Here is a 22,215-nt window from a genome sequence, read left to right on the forward strand (position 1 = left end):
AAGTTCTCAGATCACTGACCTGTGAACAGACAAGGCCTAAGTCTTTTTTGTCTCATTCAAACTAAACAAATAAACCTTGACCATTTCTATTTAAAAATTATTTTGAACCAAAAGCTTAAAAGGCAAACATAAAGAATCTTCCTTTCTTTAACTTCTCCAACACACACATGCACATGGTTCTTTACCATCCAGTCTCATTTGTTTAAAAAAAAGAGTAACAAAAATGAAGCTCTACCCTTGGTCACAGATTTTCTCCCTATATGGCCCAGTTAGTCTCTCACTATTAAATGGCTACAGTTTGTACCTTTATCTATAGACAGTCTTTGTCACAAAGGGTTAAGTTGAGAGCAAAACTCCATCACCACTTCTGAAATGACTGAATTCTCAAAGCACATTCTATGCTGAAAACAGTTTTCAAATGTCATCAGCACACTAACACAAATACACATATTTAACTTAAAGTGGTTAGTGGCCCTGGGGAAACTTAGGAAAATAGCAACCGTGAACAGCCAGTTATATCAATACAATGGGTCATTTCACAGGCGAAGAGCACTTAATGCCACTGGGCTTAGAACAGCTCCAGTCATCTAGCTTCTCTACTGAGATGGAATGACAATTACAGTAGAATTCTGCAACATAGTGAGCTTTGGTTATAATGTATTATGATGTTATCATAAAACAATGTTGGTCAAGGAATGCCTGTAGTACCAAAACAATATAAAAGTCCACTCAAAGTTCAAAGATGATTCTAAAACTGGGACATGTTGTACATTAGAGTAGACAGAAAAATAACTCAATGAGCATATCCCAGGTGAAATAAAGGGGCAGGAACTAAAATATTAAATGGAAGCATATCTGGAAACTTTCAAAAACAGATTCACAGATGGTGCTGAAAAAGCCTCAGAGATGAAGTCTAACCCTTCATTAAAAAAAATTTATATCAAATTGATTTCCAAATACAACCTTTTCCCTTCCCTTTCCCAGGAAGCCTTCTCTTGTGACAAAGACTGAGAAATAAAAACAAAGCACCACACTGACTGAGTTGGGCAGTAAGCTGTGCTGCCTAAGCACAGTCCCCTGCTCTGATACTGAGGAGGAGAGGAGGCTCGTTTTCTGAACTCTTTCCCTGAGCCAGTCTCAGTCGCTGTTCTTTCGTTTTTACATTGTTGTAGTTATTATGTACACTGCCTGCTGGTTCTGCTAATGTTCTCTGTCCTTACAGTCCCCAAAACCTGAGTTCAAATCCTGACCTGTGTGACCTTGAACAAGTCACTTTATCCCTTTAGACTTCAGTTTCTTCAACTATAAAATGAAAGCACTGGACTAGATGTCCTTGAAGGTCTATCTCTAAATCCATAATTCTGCGACATAAGTCATCTTCACAGTCTTCTCTGAACTCTTCACATTTTTCATAGGACACAGGATTGCTCCATTATGTTCATGTATTACAATCTGCTTGGCTATTTCTCAAATGAGGAGTACCTATTCTACCTGTAGTTTTTTACAATTATAAAAAATGCTGCAATGACTATTCACATATGTGACCTTTGCTTGTGGATCTCCTTGGAATGAGTGGCTAGGAATAAGATCTTTGGGTCAAAGGGCTTGGTTTGTCTAGATCCTTGACTAATGCTGTTTGGCAAATGTTCAGTAATTTGGCCAAATCTCAGCAACACGATGATCCAAGATAATTTCAAAGGACTAATATTGGAAAATGTTACCCACTTCCAGAGAAAGAACTGTGAAGTCTGAAAGAAGCTCAGAAGCATCCTATTTTCACTCTGTCTTTTGTGTGTGTTTTTTCTTTCATCTGTTTCTTATTTCATAATATGACTAATATGGAAATATGTTTTACATGATTGCACATATATAACTTACATCAAATTGCTTACTGTCATATGAAGGGAGAAGGAAAGGGAGGGGGAATATCTGAAACTCAAAAAAAAATTTTTAAAGTGAATATTAAAAATTGTCTTTACATGTTATTGGAAAAATAGAATACTCTTTTAAGAAATTTAGACTTGTTGCCTAAGGCATTGAGTTTAAGTGATTTGCTTAGGAGTCCCAGAGCTAGTCTGGGTAAAAGGATGGACTTGAATCCAGTTCTTCTTGACATTATGCAAGTTCTGTATCCATTCTGTCACACTGCCTCAGATGAGTCAAGGGATGTGGCTGCACTTTTAAAAATGATTTTCACTGATATCATCTGCTTCTGTATCACCTCAATCTCCCACCGTATTCCTTCCCTCAGCTTCCCCCAGAGAGCCACCTTTTATAATAAAGGGGAAAAAAGGCTGGCAAAACTGAAAACATACTGAAAAAGTCTAATGTCCTATAACCTAGAACACCTTGCTTCCAAACAGGGATGAAGGGGGAGGGCTCTCTTCATACTTTTTGCTTAGTCATCCAGATGCTACAGTCACTGTGTCTATCGTTTTCTTGGTTCTGCTCATTTCACTCTGTATCAGTTGAACCTAGTCTTCTAGTGCTTCTCTATATTCACCACATTCATGGTTTCCTTCAGCAGAGTAATATTCCATTAAATTCATGTACCATAATTTGTTTAACCCATTCCCCAATGGATGGGCATCTGTTCTTTGCTATCACAAAAAATGCCAGAATATACTTTGGTGCATATAGGACTTATCATCACTGAGTACGGTAACATTTGTTTTATGTAATCCTCATTCACCTTCCAGAATTGAGATAAATTCTAAGCTCCAACAACAATACATTAATCTTCTTTCAGTTCCTCCAGCATTGGCCATTTCCATATTTTGCTATCATTACCAATTTGTAATACAAATACAAAAAAATAATTCTCATTTTACAAATAAGGAAACTGAGGCCAGGAGAGAAGATGGAATAGTTAGCGACAAGACAAGATTACAAATAATTTAGTACAATCCTATCACTTTACAGATGGGTAAACTGAGATCCAACAAAGTAAAATGATGTGTTGAGGGTGAGGTCAAACAGCTGAAAACAAAGCAGTACCCAAGTCTCATATCTGGTCCAATATCCCATCTATGTGCAAGGTTCCTGATTCTCAATCTGATATTCATGCCAATAAACCATACTATACCGCAGTAGGATCATATTACCCTGCAGCTCCAACCTTCCTTGAAACAAAGAAAAAGATATGCAAAAACCCATGATAATATTTATCTTTTCAGAGTAATTTCCGATTTTCCTTGTGGTCAGTTTTTAGCACCATGAATTTAATTCAATTCAATCAACATTTATAAATCATCTAGTAAGAGAGTAGAAAATACACAATTCCCGCATCTTGAAGGGACTATATTCAAACCTTCCTAGTGAGGTGTTCATTTCCTTAAGGTAAAATGGGAGGTTATTTTAACATTCAAACCTGCACTTTCATACACTGAAGTAGCTGGAGTGTCTTACTCCACTATCCAGGTGGGCAGTTTCCAATAATCATTAAGCAGAAGGGTAAGAGGTGGTGTGATGTGATATAAAGAGCACTGCGCCATTTTGTGGGAAGAATTAATCACAGGAGTACTGAGATAACACAGCGCTTTAGATCTCATCTCACTCCCACAACAACCCTGGGGTAGGTGTTATTATCATAACCACTTCACAGATTAGGAAACTCAGGTGAAGTGACCTGCCCAGGGTCCCTGATCTTCCAAACTCCATGCCCAGAGCTCTGTGCATCCCTCAACAGCCTAGTGGTAGCAGAAAAACAGGAAACAAAGTGAATACCCATAGACAGAGGAACAGCTAAACAAAGGGCAGAATATATGAATGAATGTATTAGAATGTTTTTGAACCCTAAGTAATGATGAATAAGTATTTTTAAAAAACATGAGGAGGTGTAAACTAATGCACAGTGAAGAAGGCAAAACTGTCATATAAAACAGCAATACTAAAAAATATTAGAATTCAGATCAATAATGATGAATCTTGATTTCTGAGGGTGGAAGATAGAAACACATTTCCTTACTTTTAGAATAGAAAAAATGATAAGTAGGCAGTGTGCAAGACCACTGTAGACTATCAGTGTGAATGTGTTGGCCTATTTTTCTTTGGAACATGGGAGGATGTTCACTGGGGAGTGGGATTTGGGAAGTGGTTTAAGAAGTGACAACAATGACTATAGTAATTTACCGTATGATAAACCCAAAGACGTCAGTTTTTGGGATAAGAACTATTGACAAAAACTGCTGGGAAAACTAGAAAACCGTATAGCAGAAACTGGGCATAGATCAATATCTTACATTGTGTATCAAAATAAAGTTAAAATGGGTAAATAATTTAGATATAAAGGCTGATACTATAAGCAAACTGGGAGAGCAAGGAATAGTTTACCTGTCAGATTTATGGAGAATGGAAAACTTTAGGACCAAACAAGAGATAGAGAACATTATAAAATGCAAAATTTATAATCTTGATTACATTAAATTGAAAAGGTTTTGCACAAACAAAGCCAATGTAACCAAGATCAGGAGGAAAGCAGAAAACTGGGAAAGAATTTTTACAACCAGTGTCTCTGATAAAGGCCTCATTTCTAAAATGTATAGCAAACTCAGTCAAATTTATAAGAATTCATTCCCCAATTGATATATGGTCAAAGGATATGAATAGGCAATTTTTAGATGAAGAAATTAAAGCTATATATAGTCATACAAAAAAATGCTCTAAGTCACTATTGACTAGGTAAATGCAAATCAAAACAACTCTTAGGTACCATGTCATATCTTTCAGATTGGCTAACATGACAAAATAGGCCAATTATAAATGTTAGAGAAGTGGGAAAATTGGAACACTAATGCATTGTTGTTGGAGTTGTGAATTGATCCAACCATGTCAGAGGGAAATTTGGAACTATGCCCAAAGGGCTATAAAAGAATATATGTATATAAAACATATACATATGTATACATATATTTATATAGGAATATATAAAATATATATAAAAACCATACCCTTTGCCCCAGCAATACTGCTTCTAGGGCTGTATCCCAAAGATCACAGAAATGGGAAAAGAACCCATATGTACAGAAATATTTATAGCAGCTCTTTTTGTGGTGGCAAAGAATTGGAAATTGAGGGGATGCCCATCAATTGGGCAATGGCTGAACAAGTTATGGAATATAATTGTGATAGAATATCATTGTGCTATAAGAAATGATGAGCAGGCAGACTTCAGAAAAACCTGGAAAGACTTACATGAACTGATGCTGAGCGAGGGAACAGAACCAGAGACGACTGCCTTTGGTAGACTTGGCTCTGAGAAGCAAAGCTCTAAGACAACTCCAAAAGGCTCATGATGGAGAATGCCATCCACATCCAGAGAAACAACTACAGAGTCTGACTGAAGACTGAGTGCACTGTTTGCTCTCTCTCTTTTTTTGTTTGTTTCTTTTTCTTGTGCTTCATCCCATTGGTTCTAATTCTTTACAACATGACTAATGTGAAAATGTTTAATATGAATGTGTACACAGGGTCCATTATCAGTTTATATACTGTCTTAGTAAGTGAGGAGAAGAAGGTGAACAAAATGCAAAACTCAAAAGCTTGCAAATGAATGTTGAAAACTAAAAACAAATAAATTACCAAAGAAAATTTCTGCTTGCCCTCCCGCCAAAAAACTGACACTGATGCAAAACCCTCCAAAACATCTAAAGCATTTTTTTTTTAAAAATGGAAGAACACTAAACTTGGAATCAAAAGACCAAGGTTCAGTTCTGTCTTGATTATCACCTAATCTGCAAAATGGAAATACCAGTACTTTCATTCCACTCTCCCTCATAGTGTTCCTATAAGGCCCAAATAAAATAAATGTGCATAAAACACTACATACATAATCATAGTTCTTATGCTCTTCAATAAAGTAAAAAAAAATTACATCAGTAAGTAAAACATAAGATTCACTATTATTATTAGACATCTGCTAATGTTCTTTCCCAATGCCTCATCATGGCATAGAGGTGACCTTTAGTTCTTGAAGGCTATCCCAGTGGAGAGTAAGCTCTTGAATGTTCTACCAAGCAGGAAAGGCTTAGATAAAGGGCTTGATGATGAACTCTATGTCTGCTGCCCAAGGGTCAAACTAGTTAAAATGGAAGAGGCTGATCAAATTGGTCATAGGGGTGTGAATTTTTCAGCTAAAGCAATTCTTGAACACAAGCTACTAAGTTATAAAGGGGGCTGCAATTGGTAATGGTAAAGGAAAGATCCACACCAGCCAAATCACTGATCTTCGAAGTATTATTATTATTAAAATAAGCCCTATTAAGCTAAGGAAAAGCAGATAAGCAAGCTAATCTGTTTGTGATATATAATATACACATATGCATATGTATATCCACAGAGATGTACATATGTGCATATACATATGTACGTTTATATGTATTATACACATGTATATATGTATGTATAGCACACACATACACACACAAACATATACATGACCACCATGGAGAGTACATGCTAAGTTTCCACCTACTATGGTGTTCCTTCACAGAAGTAACTTTGAGAAAAAGCATATTTGACAGGACAGATCTACAAATTAAGCAAGGCTACCAGAAAGGAAAGCATTTTGTGTACTTACCTCGCCATTGACTGGTAGAATGGTCTTCACATCTTTCTCTTTTAAACCCACAGAAGCTTCTTTCACACCATTACCCATACCAGTCTTGTTGATAATGATAGAGGATGGTATTCCTAGATTAAAACAAAAATGTACACTGTCATACAGAAATCATCTACTTCAAGGAAGAGTATGGAAGCCAATGATTGGTCAGAGTCACTTCCAGTTCTATGATCCCAAGACTGAAATCAGAGAAGACTAAAGAAGGGCTTTTTCCGCCCCAAACAAGCAATAGTTGTTCTTCTAAGGCAGAATGGTGCTGTGACAAGAGTCCTGAACTTCAGGTCAGGAACCTCCGGGACAAGTACTAGCTTTGCTACTTACCAGTCAAAAGAGACTGTAGCAAATCATTGAGCTTCTTTTGGCCTCAGTTTCCTCATTGGGATAAAAATAAGTTGTACTTCCTACCTCACAAGATTTCTATAAGGAAAGTAATTTATAAACTCTTAATGACCTACACAGAAATCACAATAAAATCACCAACCAGATCATTAATAAGAAAAATATAAATGAAAACATTTGGCAAAGATGTTACAAAAGGAAAATGACTGCTTCAGGGGCCATGGGAAGACAAGCACAGTAATGTACTGCTCATGGAGTTGCAAACTAATTGTTTCTTGTAACGTAATATGGAACTGTACTTACAGCGTCACTAAATTGTAACTTTAACCTGAATCATAACCATTACTAGGCATATACTGTACCTCAAAGATATCAAAGACAGAAAGGATTCATATGCACCAAATTTTTATAGTAGCACTTTGTATAGTTTCAAAGAATGAAAAACAAAGTGTGTGCCTATTAGTTACAGAATAGCTGAAAAAATTACAGTACATGAATGCAGATATTTGAATATGGTATGTGGATGAAGGGGATAAGGACTACAACAGTAATTTTATGGGTACAGAGAACTCCTAAATGAAAAAATTGTTCTCTTGGCAGAAGGGAGACAGACAAGGCCTATGTGTGAATTTTTTGCTTGTCTATATTTGCTACAAAGATGGCAGGAGTTGGTGGGTGATGATGGTGATTCAGGAAAAAAAAATTGTTAATGAAACCTTTTTTAAAATATACAGAAAAAAGGAAGAGGAAGTTCAGGAGGGGCTAAAGACAAGTAGGGCAGTTTTGTTACTATCATGTTAAGTTTCGTATGCACTTTTATGAAAAAAAAAACCCAAACAAACTTACATATACAGTTACATATGCATTCTCTTTTGTCCAGTTCTTTGTATACTGAAATGTTTTATGTTTGTTGGTCTCTCAGGTTCATAATAAAAAAAATTAAGCAAACAATAGAATGAGAATTACAAGATTGGGAGGGAGCTTGAAGGACATTTAGTTCGTACACTACCTGAACAAGGAATCCCTCTACCACAGAAAAATTATTCTTTTGACACCTCCTATGTGCTCTACAGCAACAGTCTCCAGCCTCTGTAAAGAAGGCATGGAGAAGAGATTAAAAAAAACAAAAAAGAAAAGAACTTATCTATACAAAAATATTTACAGCAGTTCTTTTAGTGTTGGCAAAGAATTAGAAATTGAGGGATGCCCATAAATTGGGGAATGGCTGAAGAAGTTGTATATGATTGTGATAGAATACTACTGTGCTTTAAGAAATGATGAGCAGGATGCTCTAAGAAAAAAAATGGAAAGACTTACATGAGCAGAACCAGGAGAACATTGTACACAGTACTGTCTGATGATCTACTACGAATAGCTTATCTAGTTTCAGCAATACAATGATCTAAGACAATTCTGTAGGACTTACAGTGAAAGCTGAGAGAATATGGAACTCAAAATATGAACAAAAAAGTTAAAATTGTTTTTACATGTAATTGAGAAAAATAAGATATTAACTAAAATTTTTTTTTTAAAAAATGACACAAAAAAAAAGAAAAAGAAGGCAGGGTGGAGTATGCTCATCTTTTCTCAGGTCCAAACTCAGGTAAATCATCCCAAAGCATTCTTTTTCAATTACTTTGCCGGACTTTTCTTCCTATTTCACTTTCATGGTTCATCTAAGTATTCTTGTGCTTCTCTGCATTTACTATGTAATGGTAAGCTGTAGCATGCACACTGGCCACACCTCAATGAAACTACCTCAGCAGACAGGCTAAACCAGGCTAAGGGTAACCCACAGATCTCAGATCTGTCAGAGTTAGAGGTATGTCTACCCTAAGCATGTGAAGACTTTCCCTGGAGGAATGGGCATATGAAACCAATCTGTTCCACAGCCATGAAAACATCAAAGACTCCCTAGTCTTCCACTAGTCACAAGTTAATTGCCAGTTGTCCTGACTTTTGTCCTGCCACTGGACTTCAATGACTCTGGAAGAGAAAGCAAACGTTGTGCAACTGTGCCTCACTTAGATCCAATTCACCTGTGAGGTACACATGACCCCATGATGTCACTGGTCCTCTTTGAAAAGAAGGATGATCTACAACAACATTTATCATATTCATGATTTCCTGCAGCACAATGACCACAGGATCACAGATATAGAATTGAAAAAGAACTCACAGGTCACCTGGTCCTACCCCCTCAATTTACAGAAAAGGAAACTGAGGCCCAAGGAGGTTATATGACTTAGCCCAAAGTTACAAAGATACAAAGCATCAGAAGCTAGATCCTCTGACTCTGGAGCCAAGGCTCTTTCCATTATGCTATGCAGCTTTCTAAAGGATATTCTATTACATTCCTGTACCATATTTTACTTATCCATTTCCTAAATCAATGGGCATCTCCTTTGTTTCCAGTTCTTTGCTACTGCAAAAAAGACTGCTATAAACTTATATTGCTATAAATACTGTTTACTAAATGTTTATTGAATGAATGTTGAATTAAAAGTCTAAACCCACTGGATATGAATGGAATGGAATATAATAGAATATTACTGTGGAGGTTGTTGTCCTTCATTCTCGAAGAGGACCAAAATGACATCACCATGATAAACTCAAATTTCAATGTGTCCGATTGTGGCTGATCAGATGAATCCGAGCTTGGAATGCTCTACCACAGATTAGGCACAGACAGTTTGTGTCAACATTTGGGGTGGATAGTCCAAATTGGGCATCTCATGTTTACTTTCTGCTGTCTCAATTCTGCTTTGCTCATAGAATAAAGCACCCTTTTTGATGTGGGCACACCATGCTGAGTGGTCCTGTAACAGTATCTCCCATGTCGCACAAGCAAATCCAAAGTTCTTGAGTGAGACCTTGAGAGGGTCCTTGTATCGCTGCTGACCACCATATGATTGCTTGCCCTGTGTGAGTTCTCCATAAAATAGTCTTTTTGGCAAGCGTACATTTTGCTTTTGAACAATGTGGCCAGCCCCTCAGAGTTGCTCTCTCTGAAGCATAGTTTGAATAAGCATTCAATTTAGTTTGAGTAAGGACCTCAGTGTCTGGTACCTTATCCTTCCAGGTGATCTTCAGAATCTTCCTAAGACAGTTCAAATGGAAGGGATTCAGTTTTCTGGCATGGCGCTGGTAGACTGTCCATGTTTCACAGGCATACAACAATGAGGTCAGCACAACAGCTCTGTAGACCTTCAGTTTGGTAGTCAATACCGCTTTTCTTTGGAGCCTCCCAAACACTGAGCTAGTTCTGGCAATGCGTGCATCAACCTCATTGTCAGTGTACATCCCTGGAAAGTACACTACCAAGGTAAGTGAATTTATCCACAGCATTCAAAACTTCTCCATTTGTTGTAACAGATGGTTCCACATATGGATGGTGTGGTGCTAGCTGATGGAACACCTGTGCTTTCTTGGTGTTAATTATTAGGTCAAAATTAGCAGAGGCAGCAGAGAATTGATCCATACTTTGTTGCATCTCAGCTTCAGAGGCTGCATTGAGTGCACAATCATCTGCAAACAGAAAATCATGCACCAACACTCCCTCCACTTTGGTCTTGGTTTGTGGCCTTTTCAAACAGAAGAATTTACCATCAATACAAGTAGCTGACCTTGATGCCTTTTTCATCCTCATTGAAAGCATTTGACAACATGGCTGAAAACATCATGCTAAAAAGCATGGGAGCAAGCACACAGCCCTTTTTCATTCCATTGGTGACTGGGAAGACACGAGAGCATTGTCCACTATCCAGAACCCGAGCAAACATGCCATAATGAAATTGACAAACAATAGTGATGAACTCAGGGCAACCAACTTTTGACATAATTTTCCATAAGCCCTCACAACTAACAGTGTCAAAGGCCTTGGTCAGAGCTACAACCATTGTGTACAGACCTCTGTTCTGCTCCTGGCATTTTTCCTGGAGTTATCGGGCAGCAAACACCATATTGACTGTTCCTCGGCCCCTTCTGAAGCCAAATTGGCTCTCGGGTAGATGACTATCTTCCAGGTGAAGGATCAGCCTATTAAGGAAGACTCTAGCAAGAATCTTGCCAGCAATGACTAAGACAGAGACCCCCCTGTGATTGTCACAGGACAATCTATTTCCTTTACCTTTATAGAGATGGGCAATAGAGGCATCCTTGAACTCCTGGGGGATAACCTCCTCTTGCTATATAACCTAGAAAATTTCAGTCAGCTTTAGTATGAACAATGGTTCCCCTACCTTGTAAATCTCAGTTGGAATGGAATCAGCACCAATGCTTTGCCACATGAAAGGAGCCTAATGGCCTTCAAAACCTCTACTTCATTTGGAAGTTCATCTAAGGAGGGATTGACTTAAACCTGAGGTAAACAGTGAATGGTTTCAGCACTGATTGATGATGGTCTGTTGAGAACACTATGTAAGTATTCAGTCCATCTCTCTAGGATCATGTCCTTATCACTAATAAATGTGGCTCCATCAGCACTAAGTAGTTGTGATGTACCATAAGTTTTTGGGCCATAAATAGCCATCCTCATTAGTACAGTGGTGAGTACCCTGACTATCATGTCTGAAACTGGGGTTCGATTCCCCAACAGGGAGATGAAGTGAATATTATTGTATGACAATAATGAATGAAGAATTCAGAGATACATGGAAGAACTTGAACAAAATGATACAGAGTGAAGAAAGCAGAGCCAACACCAATATTTACTATGGCTTCAATAATGCATTAAATGCAATCAAATTATAATTAAAATATATAAAAACAATCAAGTTATAATGAATAATCTAAAAATCTAGAGAATTTCATGATAAGAAGACCTATTTTTCTAAGTACAGAAAGAACACAGAATATATATTCTACATATAGACTGCTCTGACCACTGGCTTTGCTTAAATATTGTTGTTTTCATTTTAAACAGGGCCAGGGCAGAGAATGAGGACATAAAGCTAAGATTAGATTATAAAAAGACAGCAATAAAACAATTTTTAAAAGAAAAGTAGTGAGGGTCTAAATTAGAGTGATGGCAAAAAGAAAAATGTAGTTAGTGAGTTTTCCATCTCTGGAGGTCTTCAATCAGGGAATGAATGATTACTTTGGGACAGATATTTTTAGAGGGGATTCATGCTTTAGGCATGGATATGAAAACTTAGCCTGATATCCCTTTCAATTCAGATTCTGTGTGGAAAATGTGTGGACAACAAGAGTTATATTATTGGTCTAAGTTCATTCAGTACCTACATAACAGTAATTTAATAAGAATAATAGCTATTACAAGAAATGATAAGCAGGTGGACTTCAGAAAAACCTGGAAACATCTACATGAAACTGATGCTGAGTAAAGTGAGTTAAACCAGGAGAGCATTGTGTGCAGGTACAGTCACACTGTGCCACAACTAACTTTCATAAACTTGGTTCTTCTCAGCAATGCAAGGATCTAAGACAACTCCAAAAGACTCATGATGGAAAATGCTGTCCGCATCCAGCAAAAGAACTATGGAGCCTGAATGCAGATTAAAGCATACTATTTACTCTCTTTTTTTGTTGTTGTTTTGTTTTGTCTCTTCTTTCTCATAGTTCATCCCATTTGTTCCAATTCCTCTTTACATCATGACTAATGTGAAAATATGTTTAATATGAATGTATACGTAGAGGCTATATCAAACTGCATGCTGTCTTGGGGAGGTTAGAGGGGAGGGAGGAGGAGAAAATTTAAAAATCAAAATCTTATGGAAGTGAATGTCGAAAACTAAAAACAAATAAAGAAATTTTTTTCAAAAAATAGCTATTAAAGCTAGCATTTATAAAACACTTTAAAGTTTTCAAAGTGCTTTACAAATATTATCTCATTACCTGGAAGGTAGATGCTATTATTATTCCCTTTTAATAGATGAGGGGACTCAGGTGGACAGATGTCAAGGGACTTGCCCAGGGTCATACAGCTAGAAAGAGTCTAAGGTGGGATCTGAATTCAGGTTTTCCTATCTCCAAGTCTAACGCTCTGTCCACTGTGTCACTTAGCTGCCTTGATGCTTATACTCATGCTTGCTCTAAATTTCACCTATTTAAGTTTCTGTTTAACAGGAATAAGCTTCTTTTGGCTTCTGTAGCCCCTTTCAAGAGCTAGATCAGTAATGTCATAACCCCATGTCTCCACTTAACCCCAAGGTACCTTGTTCATGATTAACCAGGAAAATGTCATGAGAATATCACTAGGATATCCTGTCCTCCTTTGGGATATAAAACTATTGCTACAGGGGGAATTTAATCAACTAACAATAAGTCCTGCTTTATTCTATGCAGTCTTCCTGCCCCCAGTAATCTGGAGTCTGAGGTGATAGATATACAGCTGATTGGACTGTGGACTTAAGTGTTTTTTGTGGCTTCATCCACTAATGAAAGGTTTGTTGAATGACATCTGTTCCTGTATATCTATCCTTCCAATAAACCATTTATCACTCTACCCTATAAAACAACAATAAGCTACCCATTCTTTTTTTTTTAATTAAATTTATTTATTTAACTTTTAACATTCATTTTCACAAAATTTTGGGTTACAAATTTTCTCCCCTTTTCTCCCCTCCCCCCCCCAAACACCAAGGATTCTAATTGCCCCTATGACCAATCTGCTCTCTCTTCTATCATCCCTCTCTGCCCTTGTCTCCGTCTTCTCTTTTGTCCTGTAGGGCCAGATAGCTTTCTATACCCCTTTACCTGTATTTCTTATTTCCTAGTGACAAGAACATTACTTGACAGTTGATCCTAACACTTTGATCCTAACTTCTTTACCTCCCTCCCTCTCCACCCCTTCCCTTTGGAAGGCAAGCAATTCAATATAGGCCAAATCTGTGTAGTTTTGCAAATGACTTCCATAATAGTTGTGTTGTATAGGACTAACTATATTTCCCTCCATCCTATCCTGTCCCCCATTACTTCTATTCTCTTTTGATCCTATCCCTCCCCATGAGTGTCGACCTCGAATTGCACTCTCCTCCCCATGCCCTCCCTTCTATCATCCCCCCCACCCTGCTTGTTCCCTTGTCTCCCACTTTCCTGTATTGTGAGATAGGTTTTCATACCAAAATGAGTGTGCATTTTATTCTTTTCTTTAGTGGAATGTGATGAGAGTAGACTTCATGTTTTTCTCTTACCTCCCCTCTTTATCCCTCCACTAATGAGTCTTTTGCTTGCCTCTTTTATGAGAGATAATTTGCCCCATTCAATTCTCCCTTTCTCCTCCCAATATATTTCTCTCTCACTGCTTGATTTCATTTTTTTTTTAAGATATGATCCCATCCTCTTCAATTCACTCTGTGCACTCTGTCTCTATGTATGTGTGCGTGTGTGCATGTGTGTGTGTGTTATCCCACCCAGTACCCAGATACTGAAATGTTTCAAGAGTTACAAATATTGTCTTTCCATGTAGGAATGTAAACAGTTCAGCTTTAGTAAGTCCCTTATGACTTCTCTTTGCTGTTCACCTTTTCATGGTTCTCTTCATTCTTGTGTTTGAAAGTCAAATTTTCTTTTCAGCTCTGGTCTTTTCATCAAGAATGCTTGAAAATCCTCTATTTCATTGAAAGACCAATTTTTCCCCTGAAGTATTATACTCAGATTTGCTGGGTAGGTGATTCTTGGTTTTAGTCCTAGTTCCTTTGACTTCTGGAATATCCTATTCCATGCCCTTCGATCCCTTAATGTAGAGGCTGCTAGATCTTGTGTTATCCTGATTGTATTTCCACAATACTTGAATTGTTTCTTTCCAGCTGCTTGCAATATTTTCTCCTTGACTTGGGAACTCTGGAATTTGGCCACAATGTTCCTAGGAGTTTCTCTTTTTGGATCTCTTTCAGGCGGTGTTCTGTGGATTCCTTGAATATTTATTTTGCCCTCTGGTTCTAGAATCTCAGGGCAGTTTTCCTTGATAATTTCATGAAAGATGATGTCTAGGCTCTTCTTTTGATCATGGCTTTCAGGTAGTCCCATAATTTTTAAATTGTCTCTCCTGGATCTATTTTCCAGGTCAGTTGTTTTTCCAATGAGATATTTCACATTATCTTCCATTTTTCCATTCTTCTCGCTTTGTTCTGTGATTTCTTGCTTTCTCATAAAGTCCTTAGCCTCCATCTGTGCCATTCTAATTTTGAAAGAACTATTTTCTTCAGTGAGCTTTTGAATCTCCTTTTCCATTTGGCTAATTCTGCTTTTGAAAGCATTCTTCTCCTCATTGGCTTTTTGAACCTCTTTTGTCAATTGAGTTAGGCTAGTTTTCAAGGTGTTATTTTCTTCAACATTTTTTTGGGTCTCCTTTAGCAGGGAGCTGATCTGCTGTTCATGCTTTGACTTCATGTCTCTCATTTCTCTTCCCAGCTTTTCCTCTACCTCTCTAACTTGATTTTCAAAATTCTTTTTGAGCTCTTCCATGGCCTGAGCCCATTGGGTGGGCTGGGACACAGAAGCCTTGATTTCTGTGTCTTTGCCTGATGGTAAGCATTGTTCTTCCTCATCAGAAAGGAAGGGAGGAAATGCCTGTTCACCAAGAAAGTAACCTTCTATAGTCTTATTTCTTTTCCCTTTTCTGGGCATTTTCCCAGCCAGTGACTTGACCTCTGAATATTCTCCTCACACCCACCTTGCCTCCTGATCCTCCCAGCCAGTGTTTGGGGTCTGAGATTCAAATGCTGCTTCCAGCCTTAGGGCTTTTGGCGGGGGCAGGGCTGCTATTCAGTGTGAGATTAAGTTCAGGTGCTGAGGTTGGGGCAGGGCTGCCTCTCAGGCTCAGTTCCCTCAGGGGGTTTATGCACAGACCTTCCACAATGGATCCAGGCTCCTGCCCCCTTGGGGAGACCCCGTCTGCAGCTGCCTCTCAGCTTCTACCTCCCGGGGGGGCCTGAGTTATGGGGGCACCCCACTCCCCTCTCGACCCACCAAAGAGACTCTCTCACTGACCCCCATCACCTGTGGGTGGAGGGACTTGTGCGGCCGCTGGAGATCCCGTCCCTGAAGCCTGCTCGGATCTGTACCTCCCGGTGCCGTGGCCGCGGCAGGTCTGGGCTGGGCTCCGCGTCTGCAGCGCAACGGACCTTTTGCGAGAGGTTTGCAGGTCCCTCTGTGGGTGGAGGGACCCACGTGGCTGCTGGAGCTCCCGTCCCTGAAGCCCGCTCGGATCTTTTCCTCTCGGTGCCGCGACCGCGGCAGGGCTGCACTCAGCTCCCAGTCCCAGCGCCCAGTCCGCAGCGCGAAGGACCCCCCCGCGAGAGGTTTGCAGGTCTCTCTGGAACAGAAATCTCCCTCGCTCCAATGTTCCGTAGCCTCTGGGTGCAGAATTCGCTGTGGGTTACTTCCCTGTAGCCATTCTATGGGTTGTGGGTTTGGAGCTATGTGTATGTACGTCTTTCTACTCCGCCATCTTGGCTCTGCCCCCTCGAAAAAGCTACCCATTCTTTATAATGCAGATCAAAGGGCCCCGATCTCATATATCTTTTTTGGGTTACCTCTCACTAAAGTGGGAAATCATAGAATCTGGACTGAAAGGACCCTGAAGGCCATCAAATACAACCTATATTGAGTAATAATTGAAATGTATATAGCACTATAAAGCTTGCAAATGTTTACATGCATATTTTCAAGAATGTGAGGAAGGGACTATGGATATTACCCCTATCATGCAGATGAAGTGAAGCTCAGAAAGGTTAAGGGATTTGTTCTCAGAAAACTTATATGATCTGATTCAAAGTGAAGTGAGTAGAACCAGGAGAACAATGTCCACACTAACAGCAATATAGTAGAGATAATCAACTGGGAAAGACTTAGTAACACTATGACTCATAACAGTTCCAAAGGGCTCATGAGGAAACATGTTATCCATCTCCAAATAGAGAGCTGATGGCCTCAGAATGTAGACTGAAGCATATTTTTTTCTTTCACTTGCTCCCCACCCCCACTGCCAAACATGGCTAGTGTGGACATTTGTTTTGAATGACAATATTTGTAATGGGTTTTGTATCTCTTTGTGAAGAAGGAGATGGGAACGGGGGAGGGAGAAAATCTGGAACTGAAAATAAAAGTAGAAGAAAAAAAAGCTTTGTCCTGTCATGAAGCCAATATGCGCTTATCATTAAAGTAGAAATGAAAATATTTATACAATATCATTGTAGTGAAGCCCATTCCTCTCTTGGACCACTCTGTTAAGAAGTTATTTCTTATATCCAACCTAAATCTGCCTCTGCAACTTCTGCACATTGTTACTCCTTCTGACATTTAGAGCCAAGTAGAACAAATTTAATCCCTTTGTCATATGAAAGCCCTTCAAGTACTTGAAGCCAGTTATATCACGTGACACTGACCCTTCTTACCCTCCCCCACTCCTTTTTTCCTCTACTCAAAACATACCTAGACTCTTCACACAACACTCGTGTGATATGATCTCAGGATCCCTCAAACTTCTTTCTATCCTCAGACCTGGCACAGCACCTTGTCCTTGTCTTGGGCACCCATGATTACTTTGTATGAGATCTATTTCTGTTCTCTATTATCTACTACAAAATCTGTGGTTAACACTTTCATCTAAAAGTATAGTGTCATGAATTCATAAGATGCTTAATCAATATTTACTAAAATGAACTTACCGAACTAATTCACATAATCCACAAAGGCCACTGGAAACCTGCCTGCTTTGTCCACACCACCAGAGTTTGGCCCCTTCCTGCATGTCTTCTCCTAGTCACCTGATCTAAGTGTCCCAGAAGCCAGACAGCAAAAATAAGTTAACCAAATACTGATCTATTTCCCTACTTATATTCAGAAGGATTCACAAACATGGGTCAGCAGTTTATATACTTCTTACAGGTGTTCTAGTATTATGACTCACCTTTCCCAAATAATAAATATGCCACAGTACACAGTATATAACTTCCATTCTAGTTTACCTGCTTCTTGATCATGTTTGGACTGTCAAAGCTCAAAGTGGTAGACTTTATACTAACTACTTTAGTTGTTTCCCCACCTATACTTTTGTGTTAATCAAAATTTCCCATCACTTTTAAAATCACATGGAGAAGTGGTTAGGTGGGGGTAAATTAGTCAATGGCAACCTTTTCCTCTGAACAAAATGTTTTGGAAAATAGCAAAGAAATCTGTTTAAAGGTTTTAAAACTAATTTTCATATTGTCATGAACTCCACCCTTCAACTCCTTAAGTGTTTATAATACTCTACATTTTCCTCTTCTCATCTGTTCTAAAATCCTAAAGCACATAAGAAATGATAAACAAGAAGACTTCAGAGAGGCCTGGAAAGACTTATATGATCTGATGCCAAGCAAAAGGAGCAGAACCAGAAGAACTCTGTGCACAGCAATGACCACAATGTGCGAGAGTTTTTCTGGTAGACTTGGATCTTCATAGCAATGCAAGGACTTAAAAAAAAATTCCCAATGATGTTCTAAGGCAAAATGCCTTCCACATCCAGAGAAAGAACTATGGCATTCGATCACAGAATGTGGCAGATCATTATTTTTTATGTGTTTAATGTTTTGGTTTGTTATATGATTTCTCCCATTTATTTTAGTTCTTCTACACAGCATGACTATAGTGAAAATGTATGCAATAGGAATGTATATGTAGATCCTATATAGAATTGTATGCTGTCTTGGGGAGGGAGGAGGGTAGTGAGGAGTAGGGAGGGGGGAAAAAATCTAAGTTTTATGGTAGTGATTGTAGAACACTAAAAATAAATAAAATTAATATATAAAAAAAATATCCTGAAGCACTTCCCAAACACTGTACAATGAATTTCAAAGCACCACTGTTAGGGGGTCAGAGCCAAGATCGTGGACTAACAGCACGAACTTGCTAGAGCTCTAGCCCCAAGCCCAGCCAAATATCTGTAAAAAATGACTCTAAACAAATTCTGGAGCTGTGGAACTCACAAAATGATGGAGTGAAGCAAATCTCCAGCCCAAGACAGCATGGAAAATCAACAGGAAGCATCTATTGCACCAACCTAGGAGCAGAGTACAGTCCAGCATGGGACACCCTGACACAGACGGGACCTGAGCAGGCTGGGGGACTGAATCCTGGCACCTGTGGTGGTTTCCAGACTTCAGGATCCCAAAACGCCAAGGACAAATTGGAAAGGCAGTGGAAAAAACCTGGGAGACTTGTGTGAGAGAGGAGACTGACCCAGCCCCAGGGTAGCAGAGGGGATGGAAGAGAGTGCTGCACCAGCAGGGGCAGAGGCAGTGTCTGTTTCTGGAGCTCTAGGCCCACAGATTGTGGGGAAGATTGAGTAGCTGACAGTACAATTCTACCCCCACTGGAAGCAGAGAACTATCTTGACAAAGAGCTCAAAAGTCAAGTAAAGGGCTGGGAAAATGACCAAAAACTGGAAAAAGAATCAGACTATAGAATCTTACTCTGGTGACAAGGAAGACCAGGAGACCACAAAGTCAAAACTCCTATATCCAAGGCCTCCAAGAACAATATGAATTGGTCTCAGGCCATGGAAGAGTTCAAAAGAGATTTTGAAAATCAAGTAAGAGAAGTAGAACACAAATTGGGAAGAGAAATGCGAGTGATGCAAGAAAATCACGAAAAATGGGTCACAACTGCTTGGTAAAGGAGACCCCAAAAAAATGCTGAAGAAAATAACACTTAAAAAAATAGACTAACTTAAATGGCAAAAGAAATCCAAAAAGCCAATGAGGAGAAGAATGATCTAAAAAGCAGAACTGGCCAGATGGAAAAGGAGATCCAAAAGCTCACTGAACAAAACAATTGCTTATAGATTAGAATGGAGCAGATGGCAGCTAATGACTGTATGAAAAATTAAGAAATTATAAAACAAAACCAAAGAAATGAAAAAATTAGCAGACAATATTAAATATCTCATTGGAAAAACAATTGACCTGGAAAACAGATCCAGGAGGGACAATTTAAAAATCACTGGACTACTTGTAATAGTAAGCACCCCAACATACACAGGGGGGCTGCTACCACAGGTTCTTTGATCTGCTTCTCTAAAAGGAAAGACAACTTGAGGGGTTAACAATCATTTTAATCAAGCACATGTATCATTATGTTAGTTCAGGGGGAAAAGTCAGCACCCTGAACTTCAAAGAAAATACAGAGAAATAAAAAATCAATAGACATGGCTTCCTCTGTCCAACCATAATCAATGCAAATACAACAAATCAACAGACAGGTCCAACTGTCTGACCACAGATACCAGAGAGGGAAGTACCAATATCTGGCTGTTCAAAGTTGGGGGGCTGTTTAGTGGCTTCCTAGACTCTCATCTGGAACACAAACTTTCTTACAAATCTAAGCCCCAAAGTAAAACCTCACCCTCAGAGCATTTATACACTTTTCAGAGCCAGAGGGCATGACCCTCTGACCCAGTGCCTCAATAGGAAAAACAAAAGGTACTTGGGACCCTCCTACAAAACAACTCCCCCTCATCAAGCTTCCCTCAATGGGCAAGCCCATCAATGGGTGAGGAAGGTCTTCTTTAATCACATTCAAATAGAGGCATTGTATTTCTTGATTATACTGAAACAAAAACAGCAAAAGATCCTACTTTGCTTGGCCTCACATTATCTGAAAGCCATGATTAAAAAAAAAAGAGCCTAGACATCATCTTTCATGAAATCATCAAGGAAAACTGCCCTGATATTCTAGAACCAGAGGGCAAAATAAATATTGAAAGAATCCACCTATCACCTCCTGAAAGAGATCCCAAAAGAGAAACTCCTAGGAATACTGCAGCCAAATTCCAGAGTTCCCAGGTCAAGGAGAAAATATTGCAAGCAGCTAGAAAGAAACAATTTGAGTATTGTGGAAATACATTCAGAATAACCCAAGATCTAGCAGCTTCTACATTAAGAGATTGAAGGGTTTGGAATATGATATTCCAGAAGTCAAAGGAGCTAGGATTAAAACCAAGAATCACCTACCCAGCAAAACTAGGTATAATACTTCAAGGAAAAAAACGGTCACTCAATGAAATAGAGGACTTTCAAGCATTCTTGATGAAAAGATCAGAACTGAATAGAAAACTTGACTTTCAAACACAAGAATCAAGAGAAGAATGAAAAGGTAAATAGGAAAGAGAAATCACAAGGGACTTACTAAAGTTGAACTGTTTACATTCCTATATGGAAAGATAATATTTGTAACTCTTGAAACTTTTCTCAGTATTTGGGTACTTGGAGGGATAATACACACACATATATAGACAGAGGATATGGTGAGGTTAATAGTAAGGGATGATACCTAAAAAAATAAAATTAAGGGGTGAGAGGAATATATTGGGAGGAGAAAGGGAGAAAGAGAATGGGACAAATTGTCACACATAAAAGAGGCAAGAAAAAGCTTTTTCAATAGAGGGAAAGAGTGAACCTTACTCTCAATGCATTTGGCTTAAGGAGGAAATAACATGCACACTTAGTTTGGTATTAAAATCTTACACTACAGGAAAGTAGGGGGTAAGGGAAAAAGCGGGGGGTGGGGATTGATAGAAGAGAGAGCAAATGGGAAGAGGGGATAATTAGAAATAAGCACTTTTGAGGAGGGAAAGAGTCAAAAGAGAATAGAATAAATGGGGGGCCAGGATAGGATGGAGAGAAATATAGTTAGTCTTTCACAATATGACTGTCACGGAAGTGTTTTGCATAACTACACATGTATAACCTATATTGAATTGCTTACCATCTCAATGGGGATGGGTGGGGAGGGAGGAAGGAAGAGAAGTTAGAACTCAAAGTTTTAAAAACGAATGTTAAAAACTGTTTTTACATGCAACTAGGAAATAAGACATACAGGCAATGGGGTACAGAAATCTATCTTGCACTACAAGAAAATAGAGGGGATGGGGATAAGAGAAGGTAGGAGTGTGATGGAAGGGAAGACAGATTTGGGGAAGTGGTAATCAAAATGCATGCTCTTCTGGGGTGGGCAGAGGGGAGAGATGAGGAGAAAATTTGGAATTCAAAATTTTGTGGAAGTGAATGTTGAAAACTAAAAATAAATTTTAATTAAAAAAAGCACCACTGTTAAAAAGGTAAATGACTTATGGATTTCATTCTTACATATTTCCTGAAGCTTAAAAAAAATTGAAGTGTTTATTTGTCCAGTAAAATGACTTCATTTCATTTCTTCAGTAAAGGTGAATACATAAATTTTTAATAAAGCAGAGTACAAACTGCATCATTGATCACAGCATATCCAGATGAATGTTCAACAATGACTGAAAAAAG

The 22,215-nt window shown here is 38.7% G+C and overlaps 1 protein-coding gene across 2 annotated transcripts in view; it reads right to left on the reverse strand.

Annotated features, from left to right (window-relative positions):
* The window catches only part of SLC25A42 (solute carrier family 25 member 42), a 65,971-nt gene that overhangs the window by 19,041 nt on the left and 24,715 nt on the right, over positions 1–22,215 (reverse strand). For both annotated transcript variants that reach the window (XM_072601571.1, XM_072601572.1), the window contains exon 2: positions 6,578–6,690. In XM_072601571.1, coding sequence (XP_072457672.1) covers positions 6,578–6,655 — 78 coding nt within the window. In that variant the 5' untranslated portion in view covers positions 6,656–6,690. The remainder of the gene's footprint in view (positions 1–6,577; positions 6,691–22,215) is intronic.

Source organism: Notamacropus eugenii, chromosome 4, assembly GCF_028372415.1.
Source record: "Notamacropus eugenii isolate mMacEug1 chromosome 4, mMacEug1.pri_v2, whole genome shotgun sequence".
NCBI classification, from domain to species: domain Eukaryota; kingdom Metazoa; phylum Chordata; class Mammalia; order Diprotodontia; family Macropodidae; genus Notamacropus; species Notamacropus eugenii.